The sequence below is a fragment of the Chlorocebus sabaeus genome, chromosome 7 (assembly GCF_047675955.1).
Source record: "Chlorocebus sabaeus isolate Y175 chromosome 7, mChlSab1.0.hap1, whole genome shotgun sequence".
Lineage (NCBI taxonomy): Eukaryota > Metazoa > Chordata > Mammalia > Primates > Cercopithecidae > Chlorocebus > Chlorocebus sabaeus.
In genome coordinates this window covers 64,588,283-64,611,191 of record NC_132910.1, presented here as the reverse complement: position 1 = coordinate 64,611,191, position 22,909 = coordinate 64,588,283, and the positions used below count along the sequence as shown (strand labels likewise).

At 37.2% G+C, this 22,909-nt stretch overlaps 1 protein-coding gene across 50 annotated transcripts in view; it reads right to left on the bottom strand.

Moving 5' to 3' along the window:
* ANK2 (ankyrin 2) overlaps nucleotides 1-22,909 on the bottom strand; it is a 686,172-nt gene that overhangs the window by 223,079 nt on the left and 440,184 nt on the right. For 6 of the 50 annotated variants that reach the window (XM_073017562.1, XM_073017588.1, XM_073017587.1 and 3 more), the window contains one exon: nucleotides 8,292-8,336. The exons of 23 other annotated variants lie outside the window; for them this stretch is intronic. In XM_073017562.1, the coding sequence (XP_072873663.1) occupies nucleotides 8,292-8,336 (45 nt within the window). Of the gene's footprint in view, nucleotides 1-8,291; nucleotides 8,337-13,380; nucleotides 13,934-22,909 lie in introns of those variants that run through there. 21 more of the 50 variants (XM_073017582.1, XM_073017577.1, XM_073017579.1 and 18 more) reach the window with 13 other exon arrangements.

The following is a 22,909-nucleotide window of genomic DNA, read 5'->3' as shown; positions in this document are numbered from 1 at the left end:
TTTGTAGCTTGCACTGCCTTTAAAAAAACTTAGCTTATATTACAAAATTCTTCTGTTGGAACTCTGTCAATAAAATCCTTGTAGTTATTACTGCATTTCAAAGAATATCTGAACTTCTTCTGAGGCAGCTTTCAAAACAAATTCTTGATTTGTTGGGGTAAGAGTACTGGCATCAACTCTAAAGAGAATTTTGAAAAGTAAGGAAATTCCTCATTTAAACATAACTAAAAACAAAAGCAAGGTTAGTTAATTCATCTCATGGAACTAAACTTTAGCCCAGATGCCCAAGATCTTCTTTTAAAAGAAAAGTCAGGCTTAAGCCAGGCTTAAGGAACAATGAAGAATTCTTTACTAGTTATCTTTTATTATTTGACTTCTACAGGAATTTGTATTAAGTGGGCCCTGTGAGTCTATTTCCCAGAGGCAAGGATAGCTTCTTCAGGACCCTGCCTTAAATCTACCCTCAAGTTTGACCAAGTCCATTTACTCCGGGGTCCCCAACACCCTGAACATTCAATCATTTATAAACATGTGTTGACAATGAGATATAAGCATAGCACTGTGCTAGATGTTGTGCATGGCTCAAGTGGGGTCCCAGATTTCTCTGTTTACATGTCTATATCCCCAATTGGCCTGGCCCTCCAAGGTAGAAATAGTCCATTACTTATTCACCTTTATTTCCACTGTCCAGCACAGTACCTGACACAGAATAGATGGAGAAGTATTTGTGGAAATGAAACAATATAAGGGAAGATGTTCAACAGGGTGAAACTGGCCAATAAGAATGTCAAGCAGCATTGATCGATATGAATTAAACTAGTGAAAATTTGTGGGATCAAGTAAATTTTTTGCAGACTTACTAAACTTTAACACTTGGTTTCAAACCTTGATTAGCAAAATTTATATCTGCTCTTATTAATTCACCTGAAACTCATTGCCTAAGATTAAAATTGTTTATCAAAGTTTCCTTTACGCGCTGGATGTGGTGACTCATGCCTGTAATCCTAGCACTTTGAGAGGCTGAAGCAAGAGGATCCCTTGGGCTCCAGGAGTTCGAGACCAGCCTGGACAACATAGTGAGACCCTGTCTCTATTTATTCATTTTTTTAAGTTTCCTTTATAGTTCTATCAAATATCCCCAATAAAATCATAATGCTTAACTCTTTCTAAGGGTTAATGAGTAAAGTGTGTCTGTATCATTACTATCATACAGCTGAAGTCATGGATAACTAATGAATTTAGTAATACACTTGACTAGACAGGCTCTGCAGCTCGACACTCTCTAACTTTAATTAGATTAACAGATAAATGACAATTATGACATTACTAAATAAATTAAATACAAAAAGAAACTAGATTCTTGCTGATACTAACTATATAGGAACACTAGTTTTTTTTTTTTTTTTAGAAATAAACTATAGGCCAGGTGCAGCGGCTCATGTCTGTAATTCCAGCACTTTGGCAGGCCAAGGTAGGCAGATGACCTGAGGTCAGGAGTTCGAGACCAGCCTGGCCAACATGGTGAAACCCCATCTCTACTACAAAAATACATATATATATAAATTAGCTGGGTGTGGTGGTGGGTGCCTATAATCCCAGCTACTCAGTAGGCTGAAGCAGAATCACTGAAGAGAATTCTGAAGAGAATCACTTGAACCCAGGAGGCAAAGGTTACAGTGAGCCAAGATCGCGCCACTGCACTCCAGCTTGGGTGACAGAGCGAGACTCTATCTCAACAAAAGGGAAAAAAATAAAGAAATAAACTATAATTTTACTCTTCTCTGTGAGGAAAAAGATTTTATATGAAGCAATATATAAGCTTTAATTATTGTATAAATTATCCATGAAAGGGGAATTATTGACTACTCAGTATTTTTTAATGTAAAACATGCGGTAATATATTTCAATATCCCCTGCAATTACAGTAAGATTAACCTTCTAAATAAGAGAGATCATTAGTATGTCAAAATTATTCTGGCCAAGATACAAAGGAGACAGGTTGTTTTCTTTATAATTACTGTGTATACAAAATGTATCTCTCTTCAGTCATAGGGAATCTATATATTTCATTTTACATATACATTTCTATACAAATATCTACCTGTAATATAATATAAACTAGTGTGTGTATATGTGTGTGTGTGTGTGTGTGTGTGTGTGTGTAAGGAAAGAGAAAGAGAGAGGAAGTCATATATCCCATTTCCAGAACAAAATTTCACTTCACTTGAAGGTAGAAACCATGCCTTATAATTTTTAGAATACCCAAAACCTAATTCAGTGCCTAAAATAGATCAGTCAATAATGATGATTATTATAACAGAACCTTGGGGAGGACATTACCTTATCTTTTTTTTTATGTAAAGCTAACAACAGTTAATATAAATACAGATTATGCTAGCTTTAATTACTCAAAAAGTAAACTTCAAAAATCACTTAAAGAAGAGTTAGATTATTTTGGGATATATGAAAAGATAACAGAACTTTTTTCTGGCAAAGCAGTAAACTGTACCCAGAAAGACCTTGTTCATTAAGCAAATTTAACTTAGTTGAAATGCCAATTTAACACCATAGATACTTCATCTCTAACCTTGACTAAGAACAAGGTAGCAGGCTACCATTGTCTCAGTAATTAAAGGGCAAGATTGTGAAACTATGAGATGTTAAGAATTTCAAATAAAAGGTGTTTAGGTTGTGCCATTTCTCACTGGCAACCTTCAGAATGGGAGCCCAGCATGTAATGTGCAGCGTTGTGAGAACTTGGGTCTCCCTTAAAATCCTGTGGCATTCCTACAAGATAGACTTCCCTTCAGCTGGAGATGCTCCACTTTTATTTGGTTTATTTTTTTCACATGTGATAATCATAGGCTATATTAGTAATTGCGTTTCCTCCACTGATAATATCTTTTTCATAGATATAACTACTAATTTTGTACTAATAATGTAGTCATTACCAAGATTTGGTCTGACCAAAAGCCATTTCTTCTGATTATGGTTTCAAGTAAGAGAATTAATTACATGAGCTTTGATTGGGTTTATACTGGTTTTCACTATACTTTGTCTTAAGATAAACACTTGTTAAAAGGTGCATTGAGCAAGCAACGCAATTCTTCATTTTTACATGATTTATATGTATTTATGCAGTTTCAGTGATTCTTCATTGAAATGTTTAGATTTTTTCTTACACAACATGGACTGACATTAACATCAAATTAGGATTCTACATGCCATCTAAACTTGCTTTTTCTTTTAAGTCATCCATCTACTCAAGAGACTCTACAATATACAATTTGCTTTTGTGTGTATACCCTCTGGCTATTCAACTAGACTGTCAGCTCGTTGAGGGAAGGAATGAGACCTTGCATCTTTTTTTTTTGTCCTCATGCCTTTTACCACAATATTAATAGCTAACTTTACTAATATTCCAAGCACATTTATAATCTTATTTAATCTTCTTAAGCCTCCCAAACGAGAAAACTGAGGCCTCATAAGGTTAAATCATTCATCTGAGTATTTTGGGGTAAGAAGTGGGAAACCTGAAATTGGTAACTGGTAAATCTTACCACAGAGACCACCATTCATTACCACCATTCATTCCTACTTCCCCAAGTTCCCCCAACAGTGCTAAATACCTTTCCACTGTTGGCTGACTTATAGGAGTGGCTGCTGCTTCCTGCCCTGGGATGAAGCTACTGCAGCCACATTCCTGGCTCAACGCTAATGTTCTGATCTCCCTTGATGCTCAATTCCCTTTTTTGGTTAGGGGCAGGGGCCAAAGTTTGAACCATGTGGCATTGCCACCTGTGGAATACCAAGGTTTCTTTTCTTTAATGTTGCTAACCCAACAGCTGTGACTTTTAAGGGTATGGTTATATTATTTCAAAATTGTATCAATATTATACTCAGTAAGTGAATCTACAGCACTATCTCTATCAAAATTATCATGATGAACACGGCAAGAAAAAAAATTTTTTAAGCTTCACAGCAATGGTAGACTTCAAAGACAACATTTGTCCCTCTGTTTCTATAACAGCATGTAGACTGTTACTACCTCATATTGACATATCTCCCTGAGTGGGATTTACATCTGGACCCCTTCCAAGAGAGATGAAACCTCTCTCAGCTGTTCTTAATTAATCACCACACCTGATGTTTAAATGTTGCTTGCACCTTTAAGAAATTATAACATTTAATCTTTTCACAGTAAAAACTTAGTAGAAATGTACCCATAATAAGTTTTCTCCCCCAAATTGATTGAAGAGCTATTAAAGTATGGATTATTTAAAAAAAATTGTTATAAAACCTAAAGAAACATAGAAATACTTATTTCATAAAAGTAGTTGTATAAAACTACAAAATGTCTATGTCCTTTCATGCCTTTTTTGCTCTTACAATCTCCCTTCTCTTAAAAAGGATATATATGTAAAATACAGTCTTCCCTAGCCTTTATATAATGGAAGTAGACAAATCTGTGTGTCACACACACATATATTTTTATATATGATGATTTCATTATGTATGATCATCATATATAATGTTCTACTATGAAAATGTGTACACAACACGCATACATTTTAAATATATATATATATATGACATTTGAAAATGACTATAAAAGAAAACGAAATTATGGTCAGCAACCATAATCCCCTTGATCAAACTTAACACTGCATATTTTGATGTGTTTTCTTCAAGAATTTTTTACATTAAGGTTGGGCGTTGTGGCTCAAGCCTGTAATCCCAGCACTTTGGGAGGCCAAGGAAGGCAGATCATTTGAGCTCAGGAGTTCTAGGGCAACATGGTGAAACCCTGTCTCTACTAAATATACAAAAAATTAGCCAGGTGTGGTGGTGCACACCTGTAGTCCCAGCTGCTTGGGAGGCTGAGGCATGAGAATCGCTTGAGCCCGAGCGGCAGAGGGAGGATCGGATCATTCAAAACAATCTTGCTGTTCAAGCTGACTGCTCAACAGTGGAATGAAATTCTGACTTTTAAAAAATTTGGGGACACATTTTCATAACATTGTCTTATAGTACCTTAGTCCTTGGATTTCCAGTGAAAATTGACAAGGTTAAACAACGAATAAAAGGACTCTATATAGGTACACAGTAATTATTAGTTTTTGGAAGTGAAACTTAAATTTGTTCTAAGTGCTATGGTTTAAAACTCCATTGTGATACAGCACAGACATTTTCTTACTTTTAAGGTGATGCATAAGAAATGCAGAAGGGGCCCATTTGCTGGCAGAGCATCCTCCATTCCCACATGTCCCATGTGGTCTCAGCTACTGTAATTGCCACTAATTAGGATTTTGGTAATACATTGAATTAACCTGGATAAGAAGAAGCTTAATAAAATGTGAAGGGTTTCTTTTACTTTTATGCTCTTATGTGCTGATGTTACATATGCAGCCCCGACTCTTCAGTAAAGTCAGCCTCTTACAACACAAAGCAGTGGTTATTACACTTAAGTACACTTAAGGGTTACTTAGAGATTATGCTTAATCTTGTTAAATAAATATTCTTGGCTCTCACCTCTGAGATTTTAACTCAGGAGGTCTGGAGTAAAGCTCAGCGATCTACATTATTTAAAAACACACCAGGTGATTCTTCTGATGTGGTAGTTCACAGAATACACTTTGGGAGGTGCTGACATAAAGGATTAGCTAGACCTTTCATACTGTGTATTTATTACACAATCCCAAATACACGTTAGCCTATGTCATCATTAATCATCTAGTCTGTCAAAATGTATGCTGTAAGAATGCATAAGAAGCTCAATATCATAAGTCATTTTTTAAAAGAAATGATTGTCTATTATAGATGGTATAGACAAATCTGTGAAACGTATACCTTACCAATATAAAATTGTTCATTGTCTTTTATTCCTGAAAAATACTCTTTTTCTTTTGTAACTCTGGGGAAAAGTTCTTATTTAACAACCAGTGGTTTTCAAAAAGGAAAGATTTTCACAAATTTTTCTATGCACTTCTGTTTTACTAGGTATCTTAGAAGATGCTTTCTAATATCCTTCAGAAAGCCAATAATCTAGAAAGGTATGACACAAAAGTAGCAAATATAAAGATACTTCAGCTCTAGCTCAAAATTTGTGACTTGTGAGAGATCCAATTTAAGTACACAATGTGTTTATTTAATGGAGTTGCTGTACTAGAATATGGAAATTGCTACAGTGTCAAATAGAACCTATGATTTACTTCAAAGGCCCCTTCTGGAACTCATTGATGAATGAGGATGGTAAAGAATACAGAAAAAAAAAAAAAAAAGAATGAAATTAAAATAAACTGTATGTCAGCAATACTTAAACTCATCAAAAACACAGTTTCAATTTATAATCTCTACTATTACACAGCTGGCTTTCACATAGCTTTAAGAAACAATTTATTAGCTCAAAGCCACCATTGAAATGATTACACTTCTGACAATCACTGTAATATTTTTACTACTTTTTGTTTGAGACAGCATCTTGCCCTGTCACCTAGGATGGAGTGCAGTGGTGCAAACAGGGCTCACTGTACCCTTAGTCTCCTGGCCTGAAGAGTTCCTCCCAGCTCAGCCTCCCAAATAGCTGGGTCCACAGGTGCAAACCACCAAACTTAAAAAAAAAAAAAAAATTATAGAGACAGAGTCTCCCTGTGTTGCCCAGGTTGGTCTCAAACTCCTGGGCACAAATGATCCTCCTGCCTCAGCCTCCCAAAGTGCTGGAATTACACATATGAGCCACTGTGCCCAGCATATTTTTACTTCTTATAAGCAAGTATTAAAGAAAGGCACAAAAAAGTTTTACCATAGTGACATAAGCCCACACAAATATGATATCAAGGTCAGCTTTGAAAAATCAAACACCTAAAATTTTGACAATCAAATGTGATATAAAATGCACAAGATTTCAGAACGAAGCCCTTAAATAAAAATAAAGAATGCAGGAAACAAGTCAATCTTTCTTGTGGCATAATAAGTTTTGACTAAAGGGGCATAAAATCCAAAACAGCAACTAAAAGTGAGTAAGAGGCACAGCAGATGTCTGTGTGGGAAGGAAGCAAAATACAGCTGAAAAGAGGACTCTCTCCCCAGAGTATTCCCAGCTCCATCGTCACACAGGTGACCTTGAAAAAGCTACTATAGGGACAGTGGAACTAATCTTATTAAATACAGCAGAAGAGATATTATTTAAAAGTTATTACTTCTACATAGTTCATATAGTTATTACATAGTTCAAGTAAATAAAAATACTTGGCTTGGATATACCTCATTGTAAAAAAATAATAATAAATACATAATGCTTAACATTACAATGTAATCTTTCTTTCCTTCTTATTCTTTTTTTTTTTTTTTAAAGACAGAGTCTCGCTCTGTCACCCAGGCTGGAGTGCAGTGGTGTAATCTTGGCTGACTGCAAACCCACCTCCTAGGCTCAAGTGATCCTCCCACCTCAGCCCCCTAGTAGCTGGAATTACAGACATGTGCCAGCACACCCAGTAACTTTTTTTTTTTTTTTTGTAGAGGTGGGGTTTCGTCATGTTTCCCAGGGCGTCTCGAACTCCTGGGCTTAAGTGATCTTCCCACCTCAGCCTCCCAAAGTGCTGGTATTACAAGTGTGAGCCATGGAGCCCAGCCTACATTCACCAAATTTCTTTAAAATGTAACCATTGCATTTTATGTACAACTTGATATAGAGAATAACAATTCAAGAAAATATCTACTATTTTCTACAGTAAATATGTTTTATACATATATTTTATACCAATGCTATGGTTTGAATATTTGACTCTGCAAACCTCAAGTTGAAATTTGATCCCCAGTATTGGAGGCAGAGCCTAATAATAGGTGTTTAGATGATGGGGGTGGACCCTCATTAACGGCTTAGTGCCATCCTGGTGATAAGGAGTGAGTTTTTGCCGTATTAGTTCTTATAAGAGTTCCCCTGATGGCTGGTCATTAACAAGAGCCTGGCACTTCCCCTTGGTTTCTGTACACACCAGCTCTCCTACCCTTTCCTCCATGAGTGGAAGCTTCCTGAAGCCCTCACCAGAAACAGGTGCTGGTGCCATGCTCCTTGTACAGCTTGCAGAACTGTGATCCAAATAAACCTCTTTTCTTTATAAATTACCCAGCTTCGGTTATTCTTTTGTAGCCAGACAAAATAACTATGACAACCAGTAATGTGTGTAATTGCAGTAAGGGTACATTCCTTTTTTGAGCAGAAGGTTATAATTAAAACTTCTTAGTTACCAACGTCTTTACAGTTTTTAGAAGTGTTTTTGTGCTTCCATCACCTTTTCAATGTTGGCAGCCTCTGGTTTCATCTGGGGGCATGTCACCTGCAGTGGGAAAATGCCCATAAATAGATTTGCTACTTTGGGTGATTTCCTAGTCATTAATTCGTTCATCTTTTTCCACAAATATTTACTGAGTACCTATTAGCTGGTAGGCACTTCAAAGAAAATAGAGCTTATGATATGCAGACTACAACCTAATTGATTCTCCTAAAACAGCCTTTGGTCAATGGCCTTTCACTAGTATATAGTTCAAATTCTAAATCTTGACTTATGAATCTCTTGACAATCTTAGCCTATGCGCCTCATCCAAGTGTTGGGGGTTCCACAAATGTCCAATAGAAATGGTATTATAGCCACTTTTTCCCAGTCTTTCTAATGACTCCAATACTGAGTATGCGAACTTACCGTAATGCTTCAGGACTTAACTTTTCTGCGACCCTCTGAGGCTGAGTTGTCATCCTGAAGTACTCTATAATCCCCTGTGCTTTCTCAGGTCATGGGAACACAATATTCAAAGTCCTGCTTTGGCCATCCCTGGATTACACTCCTTCAAGCCAAGGTTGCATGTCCTACTCATCTTGGTAGGCTCGTGCCTGGCTCAATACATGCTTACTGAAGGCACAAGTGTACTTTCTTCCCAACAGGAACCCAGATTGTATTTTGCTTCCAAGATCTGTTTCAGGCTCCACCTTCTCCACTGGCAGGATGGATATTAAAAATATTTAACAACTAGTTAAGCTCAGGCACCAACCACTCCCAATGGACACTGGCCACAGCACTAGATGGGGCTAGTTCTGGAAGGCCCTTGCGAGTTCAGGCATTATTCTTTTGTTTGCTTCTTTAGAGGATGGGAGTAGGCTGGGAAATCCTGAGGATGGGGTCCTGCTAGCCTCAGAAGGGGCAGCTTGGTGGGTTCATAGTAACAGCTGCTTAATTAGCCTGTGTGAAAGCAATTCAAGCTATAAACAATTGGAACAGCTGATCTGCACCATATCAGCTAAATATTAGCTCTGTCCACGAGGTGTTCCCAGAGCACTGAAGCCTGCACTGATCCCCTCCTTCTTGGCCATCCTATAATGGCTCATTTCATCACTCATGCAGCCACTGAATTCTCTACTACCTTTTATAGTTGATTGATTACATGTGGGTAAGCCCTGTTTCTGAAACTAGATTGTAAGTTCCTAGAGAATGAAAGCCATGTCTTCTCTTCTTTCAATCTTTCTTTCTTTTTTTTTTTTTTTTTTTTTTTTTGAGACAGGGTCTCCCTGTCACCCAAGCTGGAGTGCAGTGGCATGATCAAAATTCATTGCAGCCTCTACCTCCCCAGGCTTGGGTGATCCTCCCACCTTAGCCTCCTGAATAGCTGGGACCACAGGTGTGCACCACCACACCCAGCTAATTTTTGTATTTTTTGTAGAAACAGGGTCTCACCACAATGCCCAGGCTTATTTTGAACTCCTGGGCTCCAGTGATCTGCCTGCCTTGGCCTCCCAAAGTGATGGCATTACAGATGCGAGCCACCATGCCAGGCCTTTATCTTTAAATAAATCATCTAAAAATTACATAACCATCTCTACATCATTTTGCACTTTTTGAAATGCTTTATCAGAGTAATTTCCATTATACTTTTGGCTCTTATTAGGGTTAATATCAAAAGTAACCATATTAACAAAATTTCCTTATCTTTTATAAAACTGTTACAGAAGACAATACTATACCATTTAAACTAATTTATATTCTTTTAGAGTTCAAACCTGAAGGAAAGTTTAACTCTTTTGACATACTGATATGCTTCATAGATAAGGAATCATCTCACTCATTCTCTCTCACACGCACCCCTCTATTTTTTTATAATCTCCCCAAAATCCTTCAATAAAAACAAAAATACATCCTGAATCTGATTACAATCTCACCTCCATTGTTAACATCCTAATCCAATCCTCCATCCTTATTCACCTCAGTGCTGCAAACCTTGAAACCAGTTAAACTGGTCTCCCTTCTTTTTCTCTTGCTGCATTCACAACTCACCCTTCACCAAGGAAAGGGAGGGGGAAATGGAGGGAGGAAGAGATGGGGAGAAAGGGAGAGAGATTTTTCTCAAAGCATAAATGAAGTCCTACCATTTCCTGGTCTAGAGCTCTCCAGAGGCTTCCCACTGTGCTTCTAATGAAATCCCAAATCCTTTTCCAAGACTCGATTATGTTTAGAAAGAAATCAAACTTTTGCCAAGGTGGGCCTATGCTTGCCTGTCATACCTCGTTGCCATCCATCCTCTTCTTTGATCACTACATTTCCGTCATGCTAACTATCCTTCTGCGCCTTGAACATGCCGAGTACATTCCCCTCTCAGTTAAGCACCATGCTTCCTCATCCCCCCATATATATGCTGAAAGTCTGTCTCCCAATATCACAGGAACTCTGTCTTGTCATCGTTAAATGGCCAGCATTCAAAACTGTACCTAGCTCAGTGAACATTTGCTGATTGACTTACTATCTTTTGAGTCAGCTAGCAGAAAAGTATTGAATTGTTTTCATAATAAGACCAGAATTCATGTTCATGGTCTAAAGCAATAAGAACATTTATAGAATAATGAAAAAGCTCATATGAAAAACCTGAAATTCTCTACTACAATTGAGAAAAATTGTTAAAAACAAACAAAGCAATAAAATAAGAATTTCTGAGAGTAAACTGGTAAAAAGAGAAGGAAGTGATAATTTGAAAATCAGCTAGGATAAGTAACCTAAAAAATGTCTATATTAAAGCATCACACTTATGGTTTTGCTCTTGGGACAAAGCAAATTAATTTGTTATGCTAAAGAAACCACAATAGAAATACATGATCTCAATGTAAGAAAAATACAGAGTATACTTAGACCAATATGCAAATTTATAAATGATGTCATCACAAAAATACAAACCAAAAGAAGACCATAAAACAAAGATACATTTTTTATGCTGTTCTCAATTGCACTTTATCAAAACATGGTCAAGAATCCTTCTCTCTGGAGCCTACTTGGACCTTACAAGGCCTTGCTGACTCGTGGTCAGAGCCACCCTAGGATCCAGGGCAGAGTCTGTAAGGCATCTCCAAGAGCTGCTTCTTTCACAAGTGAACTTGGAATACACCCACCAGTCATCTGCATACATGAACATGGAAAAATAATGAGATGATGCAGTTTTCCCCTCTGTGATTAAAAATTTAGAAGCATTACCAGGACTAAATAAAAATTTAAAAACAGCTGAATTTTGTTCTTAACTCTCTCCTGTCCTGCATGCTTCCTCTTTTTTGGAGCTGCCAAGCCAATTGTGATAAGAGCAGATCTGTGGTCCTTTAAGGATTTACGTAAAAGGCAACCACATTTCAGAGGAAAACCCTGACATACGTTTGTGAGTCTTACGTTCTCATCTGGAAGACATAAAGTCCAACTTAAACTATCTAGAACCACATGTTTTGCTTAAGTCATGCTTGGTATTAAGTTAAACATTAATTTTTTTTTTTCTCCATGGCCAAAGTGGAAAAATTCTGGCCAGAATATCACTTCTGAAAGTAGAAAACAGGTCCACTTCCACCTCTACCACACCTTTCCAACGTCACACCAATCATGACACGCTCCAGTCTATAAAACTTTTAGCAGAAGATTTTATTCCATGACTAACAGGCTATGTTAATTAATTCAGAGAAATGAGATTGTATATTTTTAAAAATACACTCATTTTTGTGGCCCTCAACTAATAGTAATGTTACTTTTCGTCCCCTCAGTTCAGAAAGCTGCATTAGAAGTGACTGCTCTGAGAAATCCGGAGAGGCTCTGCTGGGTGGATGTGGGTAGTGGAAACCATAATCCGGGAGAAACGTTACTGTTCTTGGTTACAAACCTCGCCTATGCGGTTGTTAACGGTGGGTGATCTCCTTTCCCCGGGACTGCCTCCCTCCCTACCTTTCTATTACTTCGTTTTTGACTACGGTGACTTCCATGCTGGAACTACTGTCCTCTTTTTCACGACAGGGCTTTCTGTTCACTGCCAACTGCAAATATTTGCTCTTCATGTTGTTTTGGTTGATAAATTCTTAGTTTTGGTTTTAGTTTCACTATGGTCTGACAGAGTTTCAGTGCTAAGAAATAATGACATTGTTCCAGGTCAGAGTAAAAGCCAAAGAGAGCAGAGCACCATCTCCTATGCCTCAGACTCTGTTCTCACTCCTGGAAATAACAGGCAAGTACATAACAAGTACAAACGCCTCTGCTTCTCTTACTCAGAAATCCTACATATCTTAGTTTCATAGCTTCAGCCAAACCATGCAACCAGCTATTTATTTTCATGCAAATAAATAACTTGCAATAAGGTCAAATTCCTGGAACTGAAAGATCAAAGATAAACTTTATTCTCCAGCAAATATGAAAATCCAAATATTTCAGAGATTCCTGGCCAAAAAATAAATAAATAAATAATCACAATAAGCCTTTGTACCCATTTTAAGGAACACTTCATGCCTATGAATTATTAAAATCTGAAAGTCAACTTATTTAATTGCTTAACGTTTAAGCCTTTTTACAAACTATTATTATCATGACAAGAAAAGCATTTAAGGACCTCTTCACTGAAGTTAGCCAAATATTAGAGGTAAATACCTTTTTAGGCTGGAGCTGGGATACTAAGTGAGCGTATGCTTAAAAAAATGATCCGTGACTTAGTGAGAAACAAACTATACATGAATAAATAGGCGAAAGAATTTGACAGACTGAACGTGAGTGAATCTCTGCAATATTGCTGAAAGTCACTCTATAATAATACGTATGTCCACCTTTGGACAAAATTCCAAATTAAAGAGACAGCGACATTGCTCATTCCCAAATGTCAGCTCAGAGTTAAAGACAACTGAGAAAAAACAAACATGTGGCATTGCATAACATGAAGAGGAAGCAACAGCATGCCACTTGATCAGAGGTAGTCAGGTGGTTTGATCACATTGGCTTTATTCTGTCAACTTCCTTCCAGGAAGTTTAGAGGTTTGACCAATGAGGTCTACTGTTGATTCTTATGCCACCATCCTCCCTTCCTCCTCCTTTGTGGCCTAAAACTTACCCACACCCCAGGTTCTTTGACGTCCTCACTGTTACAGCCATAGTAGTCTGGGGTTTTATCCAATTCCTGCATGTTTCCTTGTGCTCTTATGCTCTTATCCGCATGGCAAGAAGAGCAGAGGGCTGCATTCCCCATCTCAGCTCTACAGTTACTGCTGTCAGTGGGCCCGTCCTTGCCCTCTGCACTCTGTCCAGGGCTCCCAGGGGTACACTAATGTGGGCAATTCATCAAGATGATCCTTGGCTCCTCTGCTCAGTTCCCTTACACGCCCCTCACCAGTTCTCCCCATCTGCTGGCTGGCTTGCTGGTGTCAGAGAGAACTCAAAACCCCCGGCAACTGCAGGCTGCATTCAGTGACCATTTCCAGTGCAGGCGCTGCCAGTCTATTTTTACACCTACCAGGCCAGCTATGCATGTCAATGGAGTGAGGGGGGTGAGCCAGACAGAGAGCAGGGGAGGGGGCGGTGTTGTTTTGTTTTTCACCATGCAAGCAGCCTGCCTCACACATGGACTTAAGTTCCTGCTGGGTAAAATGTCTCTATATATGAGAATTTTTGCATTGCTCAATGAATGCTTTTGAATCTTTTTATTTCCCTCTTCTCTGTCTCTTATTCACACAATACTAAATATTTCAACGAATCTGCTTTATCAGCAGAACAGATAAAAATTATTTTTGTAATTGCTTCAACCAAGTGGAAACTACTTGGCTTATGTACACTATCTTTCTCATTATTGTCACAGAAAACAATTAGCCATCCTTTTAGCATTCTTTTAACATGTAATATTCGTTGGAAACATATCCATCAAATGGCTCACCTGATACCGGTATAGAAACTTTGGTCTTTATAATTGTGTAGTTTGTCATTATTCATGATTGTGCCACATCAGAGCAAACATGTTGATTCATTTATAATTCGTTTTAATTTTTAGTATTTTGAAAATGTTTTCCCCAGCTTTACAAACAATAATCAAGATGTCTTTCAACACCATCCAATCTTTGAAATCATATTACAGATTTTTGAAAGAAATTGTTTCCCACCAAGATGAGCATAGCAAATATACACTAGATATGCTATATGAAGCTAATTATTATCAAAATCAAAGCTTTGTGATGGACTAATATGGATTAAGCTTTATTCCTCCATTAGGGTTTCCTCTAAAACTACATATGTACATTTAAAACTATATATTTATATATAAAATTTTATATATTATATACTTTAGCTAGTATACAGTTTATAAAACCATATAACATATATTAATATAAATATTATTATACATAATTATTTGAATATTAGTCCTATCCTTCCTCATGTGTTATTTGCATGTATATACAGCTTGTTTTGCAAATCATTTTAAACTACTCAATGCAGGGTCCAGACTTAGATTTTGTATTATGCATCCACATGCTATAAATTAAATATTAAATGTCTAAAAAGGTATTGAATTGGAAGCAATTATTTGGGGAAAACAGGATGTGGAAGATATTTAGAAACTAACCATATTACATTTGATAGACTAGAATTTTCCTTTCCAATGTGTCATTTTCTTTTAAAAGCTAAAAACCATTTGCCATTAAAAAAAAAAAAACTTTAAAATAACATTCCTGAAATACCTTTCTCAGATTTGAGTTCACAAATCCCTAAACACTCAAATCTGAGAAGGACATTTTTGTATTGTTGCTTTCCACAGGGCCCCACGCTGCTTTTTTGTCAATCTGGTTTTGAATAACTCTTCATTCCAGAGTTTATGAGCCTTAAGTATCTTGCTTATTATAAAGTTCCTATCCTTACAATCCAGTTTCTGAGGCATCACCAGTATTCAGTGAAATTACTTTAACTTCCCAGCTATAGGTGAAGGCATCTCTTAAAATCATGTTTTAAAAATTACTGACTGAACCAACAATATTATGACAACAATAGAAGGGGGCACATTTCGCCATTCATGTTAAAGGAGCATAATCTAAACCTTTTAAATGTTAAAGTTTTAAGTGAAAGTATTCACAAAGATGATGCTTCAAAATCAGCAACAAGGTTAGACTGTTGGCCGGGATACAGCAAGCAAAGCCTTTCATGTTGCCTGAATAATTTTATATAGACTAATGATTCATCATAATATGGTAGTTTCTCATCAAATTTTCCACATATTTGAACCACGTACTGTAGAAATTAAGTAGGCTATAATGCTTAATGCTGTATTTATAAATTATTTTACAAAGATGTGGTTTTAACTTTTTTGTCTCCTTCCATAAGGTTCTTAGAACCTGGAGAAGGTCTGCGGTAGACAAAGTCTTATAATATGTGCTTCTTCTTGAATATATATGAACTATTTTATTCAGAATATAAACCCACAACAAAGAATGCCAACCAAGATTTTTCCAGCTATTGAAAGAGATGCACTCCCCCAACCCACTTTTGGAATTAGTGCACTATTTTAAAACATTCAATAGAATCTTCAAAATAGAATTATGTCCACTTAAAACACTGGTTGTAAATCCTAAAAATTATCTCTAGTCTCCTCACTTCATTCTGGAGCTGAGGTCTGAAACTCGTGCTTACACATGGTAAAGGAATATTTAACCACAGCAGATTTGGGAGATGCCCCTAGTGCTAGATGAATAATTTTGCTGTGCTTTAACAGCTCGAATTGTTTCCTGGCATCTTTCTGTCTCATTAATACATTACCCATTCCACCACCACGCCTTTAATTTTACTTCTTCCGCCAAGCATGCCTTCCCCCTCTCCACCAGTTCATGTTCACTGTCTCCTTCAAAGCTCATCTTAAAGCTTTCCTTTCTCCTGCAAGGCTTCATTACACCTTTGTTGTTAGTCCCTTAATTTGTGTTAGTATCTTTTTGAATAAGGTTGCGACTACTATCAGCTCTCACTCTTTACAAGATATGCCTGTTTTCTCTGACCGATGTCCTCACATACCTAAATATGCACCCTAGTATTAAATGTTTGTGAGGTAAATGAATAAAAGGCAGCCACAGATAGGGGCACAATTCATAATATCAATATTTAACTGGACTACACTGACCTAAACTTCTTTTTTTTTTTTTTTTTTTTTTTTTTTTGCAGATTAACAGGAACAGATTTAATAATTTTAAACATATTTAAGTATGACAAATATTTAATTTCTTTTCCAGAATTTCAATAAATCTCCCTTTTGGCCTTTAAAAAAAAAGGTTAACACCATTTGGGGTAAATCTTCCTAGAAAACAAGTTACAGTGCTTTGTTAAGAAGGAAAAAATCACAGAGACTATGAACGAACCAAGTAACATGCTGACAACTATTGGAAGAAACTTTCCCTAAATGACTAATTATTTGTTTTCTTCTGCCCCTCTTTCTTTTTCTTCATCTCGGAGGAAATCATCTCATGCTTTCTCCAATAAAGAAACTTTCTGCTTGATGAATATAATATCCATACTCCTATGATTAACACTGCCCCAAAAAGCCATGGAGTGATCCCTGAACCCCACTGCTAAAGCTTAGTGCCCAAACAGGGACGGGCCAAGGAAAGACAAATACAAACACCTGGGCTACTGTAATGGCTGAAATTTCCTATTTTCTGGCTGAACAGATTTAAATTATCAACCTGGAACCCGGAAAACATCATAGTTGTGAAAACAGAATTTCCAATGAGCAGCTTTCTATGTGCGATCACTTCAAACTTTGCCGATGATTGGGTACTTTCTAACAAAAAATAAAAGTGTAAGGAGTCTGCAGAAGAGGACCTTACTTCAGAAGTTAAAACGTCTCTAGTTCTATCTTCCAGTGGTTAACTCAGAGTGACTGCCAGACAGGTTTGGCACAGAAGCTTGGGTGATGTGACAACCTATATACATAACATTTTGTCAAACTGAAGGAAAGCTTAGCAAATACAATGCAGCAGCATCCTTTAATAATCTGCCAGTAGACAGTCGGGATCTCTGTGGACATCTGACAAGGAATATGCTTTCTGCCAGGGCAGAACAATGTCACCACTGTTTTTCAAAAATGTTTCAAAGTCATTAGGGCAAATTACTCAGAAAGCAAATATTTGCATGTTTGACCACACTTAGAGCAGGATACTCGAATTTGATACATGACTTAGAAAGTGAAATTCAAAGCCTCCATGACGTGACATATTTGCAATATCTTCTTAAATTCCCAGGCACTTTTACTGTTATTATTTCATCTGTATTGCTGTGTTTCAAATCCATCATAAGAGAAAAGCGATTAAGGACTGAGAACAAAGGCTAGTTTCTCAGCTTTAATCTTCTGAAAGTTACTGCTGAAGTCCCTATGACAGCAAATCTAAAAATCATTCGCTGCAGTTTTAAGTTTCACCTTTTAAATAAGAAGTCATGATTACAGAACCATCAGGAAACTAACACCTTGGAGAAGAAATAACTGTCTCAGTTCCATAATTTAACATAAAGGGTTAGATCACAATTCCTGAAGTGAAGTTTTGAAAAGATCTCTTAGCTAGGACTTACTAATCCCAGGTTTTGATTCTACTATGAATTTTTCTGTGTGGACTTTTATAACCTTTATCAAATCTGAGCTTCTGTTTTCTTGTTTTTGAAAAAAGAAAATCAGATTTGACGGTTGTTGGATCCCTTTCAGCTCTGAAGTTTTTCACTTTTATGACACAGAATGTGTAACATTTGAACACACACCTAACACAAGGCCACAGTTGAAGGTGGTCACCTATTTAGTCCATTTGCATGGGGAAAAAAAGAATAGGAATCACATGGTTTATCATTCTCTGGGCTGGCTTTGCTCAGTAGCGTTTCCCTGGCAGACTCACAAGGAGGATGAAAACACCTCTGTGGCATATGACAGACTCTTTGTTGATATCCAGGAGCTCTTTTTCAAGGTGAGGACCATTTCACTCTTATTCCACCTTTACTGAGTGTTAGCCTCACTTAAACCCTGCCACATCTTTTACGTGTCACAACTGTAAACTAACTGTCGCCTGGAAACATTCTTACTCTCCCAAACTGGCTTTGCAGGACAGCTTTATAGGATTTTGTAAGACAAGTCTTTGCAAATCAACTGTGTAAGCTAGTTTTATTTTCCTTCAAATGTTTTGATTGATTTATGCTTTTTTTTTTTTTTTTTTTTTTTGAGATGGAGTTTCGCTCTTGTTGCCCAGGCTGGAGTGCAATGGCATGATCTCGGCTCATTGCAACCTCTGCCTTCTGGGTTCAAGTGATTCTCCTGCCTCAGCTTCCCAAGTAGCAGGGACTACAGGCGTGCACCACCACGCCTGGCTAATTTTGTGTTTTTAGTAGAGATGGGGTTTCACCATGTTGGTCAGGCTGGTCTCAAACTCCTGACCTCAAGTGATCCACCTGCCTCAGCCTCCAAAAGTGCTGGGGTTGCAGATGTGAGCCACTGGACCCAGCTGATCAATTTATTCTTAAAGGGTTAGTGCTATCTTATTAAAAAGACTGAAAAAAAAATGCCATGAGTCTTTAAAGTGGCAAATCAGAACGTTTCACTCAGAGTCATGGAATTAAATTTTTTTCTCTCCTCCAAGATCCAAGGGTTATTCAAGAATATCACACAAATTTAAAAATGTCATGTAGAGTTTCTCTTAATCTAAACTATCATGTGCAAAAAAACTATCCTAACATGCTATTTAGTTAACACTTTATATTTTTCAGATGATCATTAATATGTAAGATTTATGTTACCTTCACTGAATTTAGAAATCTGCTTCAATTACTGTCTGTCCTTCTCCCGGTTTTTGACCATGGCAGCTACAATTCAAGACTGATAGTTTCACTCAAATGCATTTATCTAATTAAATTAATGTTTGGTTATCCCTATTGCATGCAGAATTCTCGATGCCCACATAGTCACGTGAATCCAAGGACAAGTTCTCCTGTCTTTGGGAATTACTGACCTGTGGAAAGAAAATTGGAACATTCCGTGCAATAAGCAAGGCAGCATGCTATTTTCTTCCATCTTTGGGTACATTCAATACAATTTATTTGACTAAAAGTTAAACACATAATGATTTTTACAAATTGGCCCTGTTTATAACTGATCAATCAGGAAAACTGTTGCATAACTTATGGATCTACACTAAATTCCCTATATGGACATGCGGCATAACTTTTCTAATTGGGGTCAATATAAATGACTTTACTGTTTATGCTTTACACAGATTAATCAAAATGAATATCACCAAGTTATTCATGTGCCCACAAACAAGTTATTCATGTGCCCACAAACATCAATTAACCAATTTAATTTTACATTCCTTCCAGCTATTATTTTCATTCCAGACTGCTGCCTCTTGACTTCTGGTACATGAAGGACAACATTCTTTAATAAACAGTGCTAACAGCTTGTGTAGCTTTCTGAAGGCTACTCCACACAATGCCCAGCACAAAGTGGGCACTCAATAAATGTTACTGACTGACATTAAAGAGATTATGAGGACGGAAGTGTAGGGTGGCCAAAGCAAGCCTAAGGGGCCACTTGACTAATTCTATGTTCTGTCATATCGGACTGTATTTTGAAATGCAACATGAATAAAACAATTTAGCCATTGTGAACTCTGACTTATTTTGAAGACAAATATGTGTGTACAGAATCCCCCCAAACTGGTTAACTACTAAAGCAGGAGCTTCCCCACAGCTTTTTTGAAGAGACGGTCAAGTGATTAAAATGAAAAAGCAAGACGGGGGCTTCATTACAATCTGGCTATAATAGCTATTTTTTGAAGCCTAAGCCAGTGTATAAACACTTCTAGTAAGTTTCCATCTGGCAACCAGCTGATTGAGATAATCTGAAAAGTACTCATTTAAGGTGATTTTAAAATGAATGGTGCATAGCATGAGAATTGATCAGTTAATGGGCAAAGTCTGGTGCCCAAAAGAACAACAGTCTTAGAAGAGGTGTGACTGTTCATGGTAGGTTGGGGAGAAAGCTGTCCAGCTATGTTCTATGTGTTGCATGCCATGGTTGTCCAGACCTATCTATCAAAGAGGACTCACATGCCACGGTAGTTAGACACACTGCTTGAGCATCTAGACAAGAAAAACGGGAGTATTGTATTAATGAGAATTTATAATCAACCCCCCCCTCCAAATAATGTCTTACTATTAAGCAAATGCTGCCATGAAGCCCCAATGAATTATTCATGACTAAGGCTAGCAAATAAATATTCATTCATCCTTTCCTACTGCTTATTTCTATTAGTATTTGGCCAGTGTTTTCCTTTGAAAGTTCACAGGCATTAAGCTACATATATTTATATGTTCAGTTTGTATACTTACCCTAGAGGTTCTAGAGAAATAACAACCTTTTATAAACTTTTTGGGCATCAACACATGGATTTAAATGTTTTGATACATTTGTCGTTACCAAAAGATTTCTTCAACTGTAACACAGAGTCCAGTTCTGTGTAATCCTATACTCAAATATTTAAATCTATTGGTTTCAAAATAGTTTAAAATCCTACTTTCTCTACAAAATACACACATATGACATTTGAAATTAAGCAAGAGACACAGACATTGAAAATACACTTCCAGGCAGCAGCCAGGCATTCATCAGTCAATAACAAACCTACATTCAAACTAAATATCTGATGCTGGTTCAACTAGAGTATATATGAGTATTTATTTTAGAATTACCAATTAAACCGGATTTATTCTGAGGATAACTGATTTTCTTGTACTATGTTAAAACATGGAGTCAGCTAGGCTCTTGCAGTTGTGTTGCACCAACATCAGAGAGTGACTGTAAAATATTATTATTTTAAACAGCATGATGAGTGTGCATTTAGTCAAGAACAGTGGCACTACAATTATGGAATGATAAATAGACTAAATTCATTTTATTTCAAAGACGGAAAACTTAGATCTCCAAAAAGAACTTGAATTTCATTGTCCAACTTCATTCACTTGGGTTTTATTTCAGGATGTCTTTAGAGTAAATGTATCTATACACTTCAAGGTATAAAGAATTATTTATGATCCTTCACATATTATTCATACTGAAATAAATATCCTGAATATATGTCATTTGTTTTCTCTGGAAAATGGGAGAACTATTTTCAAGTTTTCAATCTTGCCCTACTTCTCTTTTGAAAACAAAATCACTTTATAAGCAATCAAAAATTCTGGAAATACGGTCATAAATATATCAGAAAGTCAATGCTGTTATTTCATTCTTCTAAAATTATGTTAATGTGGTCTTATGTCCTCTAAGCTCCATTGCTATTAGCTACATGCAGCTAGAAATAAATTCTAGATGGACACTATCAGCTGTCATTTTGAACTTTGGTGCTCTCATCTGTACAATGATAAGCTATAGTAAATACACTCAGCTGATGTTTATATGTGTTTAATCTTTACAGTCAGAGGTTTATAAATCACACTTAGGTCCACATAAAATTAATCTTCTCTACCAGAAGATAAGAAAGGAAGGAAGAAGGAAAGAGGAAGAAGAAATAAATATAAATATGATTAAAAATGCAGATATATCTCTAAAAAACTAAGGGGTTTTTTCTTTAACAGCAATTATTAAATAATATTTTTAAGAAAAAATGTTTTTCTTTTCTACTAGTTCTTTAGTATTTAAACATGCTCAGTGCTTTCCTAAGCCAATGCCCTTCTCAAACCTGCTCCTGGCCCAGTCTTCTCTGCCTCAGTGACCAGCAGCCCTATACACCTTGCTGTCCAAGCTGACAATCTTGAAGTGGTTGACATTACCCATACATTCAATCCTGCAAGGTCTACTTTTTTCCATCCCTTTGCCACTGTTTTAGCTCAGTGATTTATTTCCTGACTGAATTACTGTAACTGTCTCCTAAAGAGTTTACTGGTTTTAGCTTTGCTCTGTTTCAATCCATTTGCCATGTGCCTTAGCCAGGGAGATCTTTCCAAAGCTCAGACCTATTGAAGTAACTCCCTGTAATCTTCAAGACAAAAGCGAAAATCTAGGCCAGGTGCGGTGGCTCACGTATGCAATCCCAGCACTTTGGGCGGCCAAGGTGGGTGGATCACTTGAGGTCAGGAGTTTGAGACCAGCCTGGCCAGCCTGTAATCCCAGCACTTTGAGAGGCCAAGGTGGGTGGATCACATGAGGTCAGGAGTTTGAGACCAGCTTGGCCAGCATGGTGAAACCTCATCTCTACTAAAAATACAAAAATTAGCCAGGCCTGGTGGCACGCACCTGTAATTCCAGCTACTCAAGAGGCTGAGGCAGGAGAATCACTTGAACCCGGGAGGCAGAGGTTGCAGTGAGCCAAGACTGCACCACTGCACTCCAAACTGGGTGACAGAATGAAACTCCGTCTCAAAAAAAAAAAAAAAAAAGCCAAACTCCAATCCTTAATGATGTGGTATGGACTCCTATGTGAGCTGATCTTTCTTTACCCAGTTTTTGTTTTTTGTTTGTTTGTTTTGAGACAGGGTCTGGCTCTGCCACCCAGGCAGGAGTGCAGTGGCATTCATTGAAACCTCCACCTCCCGAGGTTCAAGCGGTTCTACCACCTGAGCCTCACAAGTAGCTGGGATTA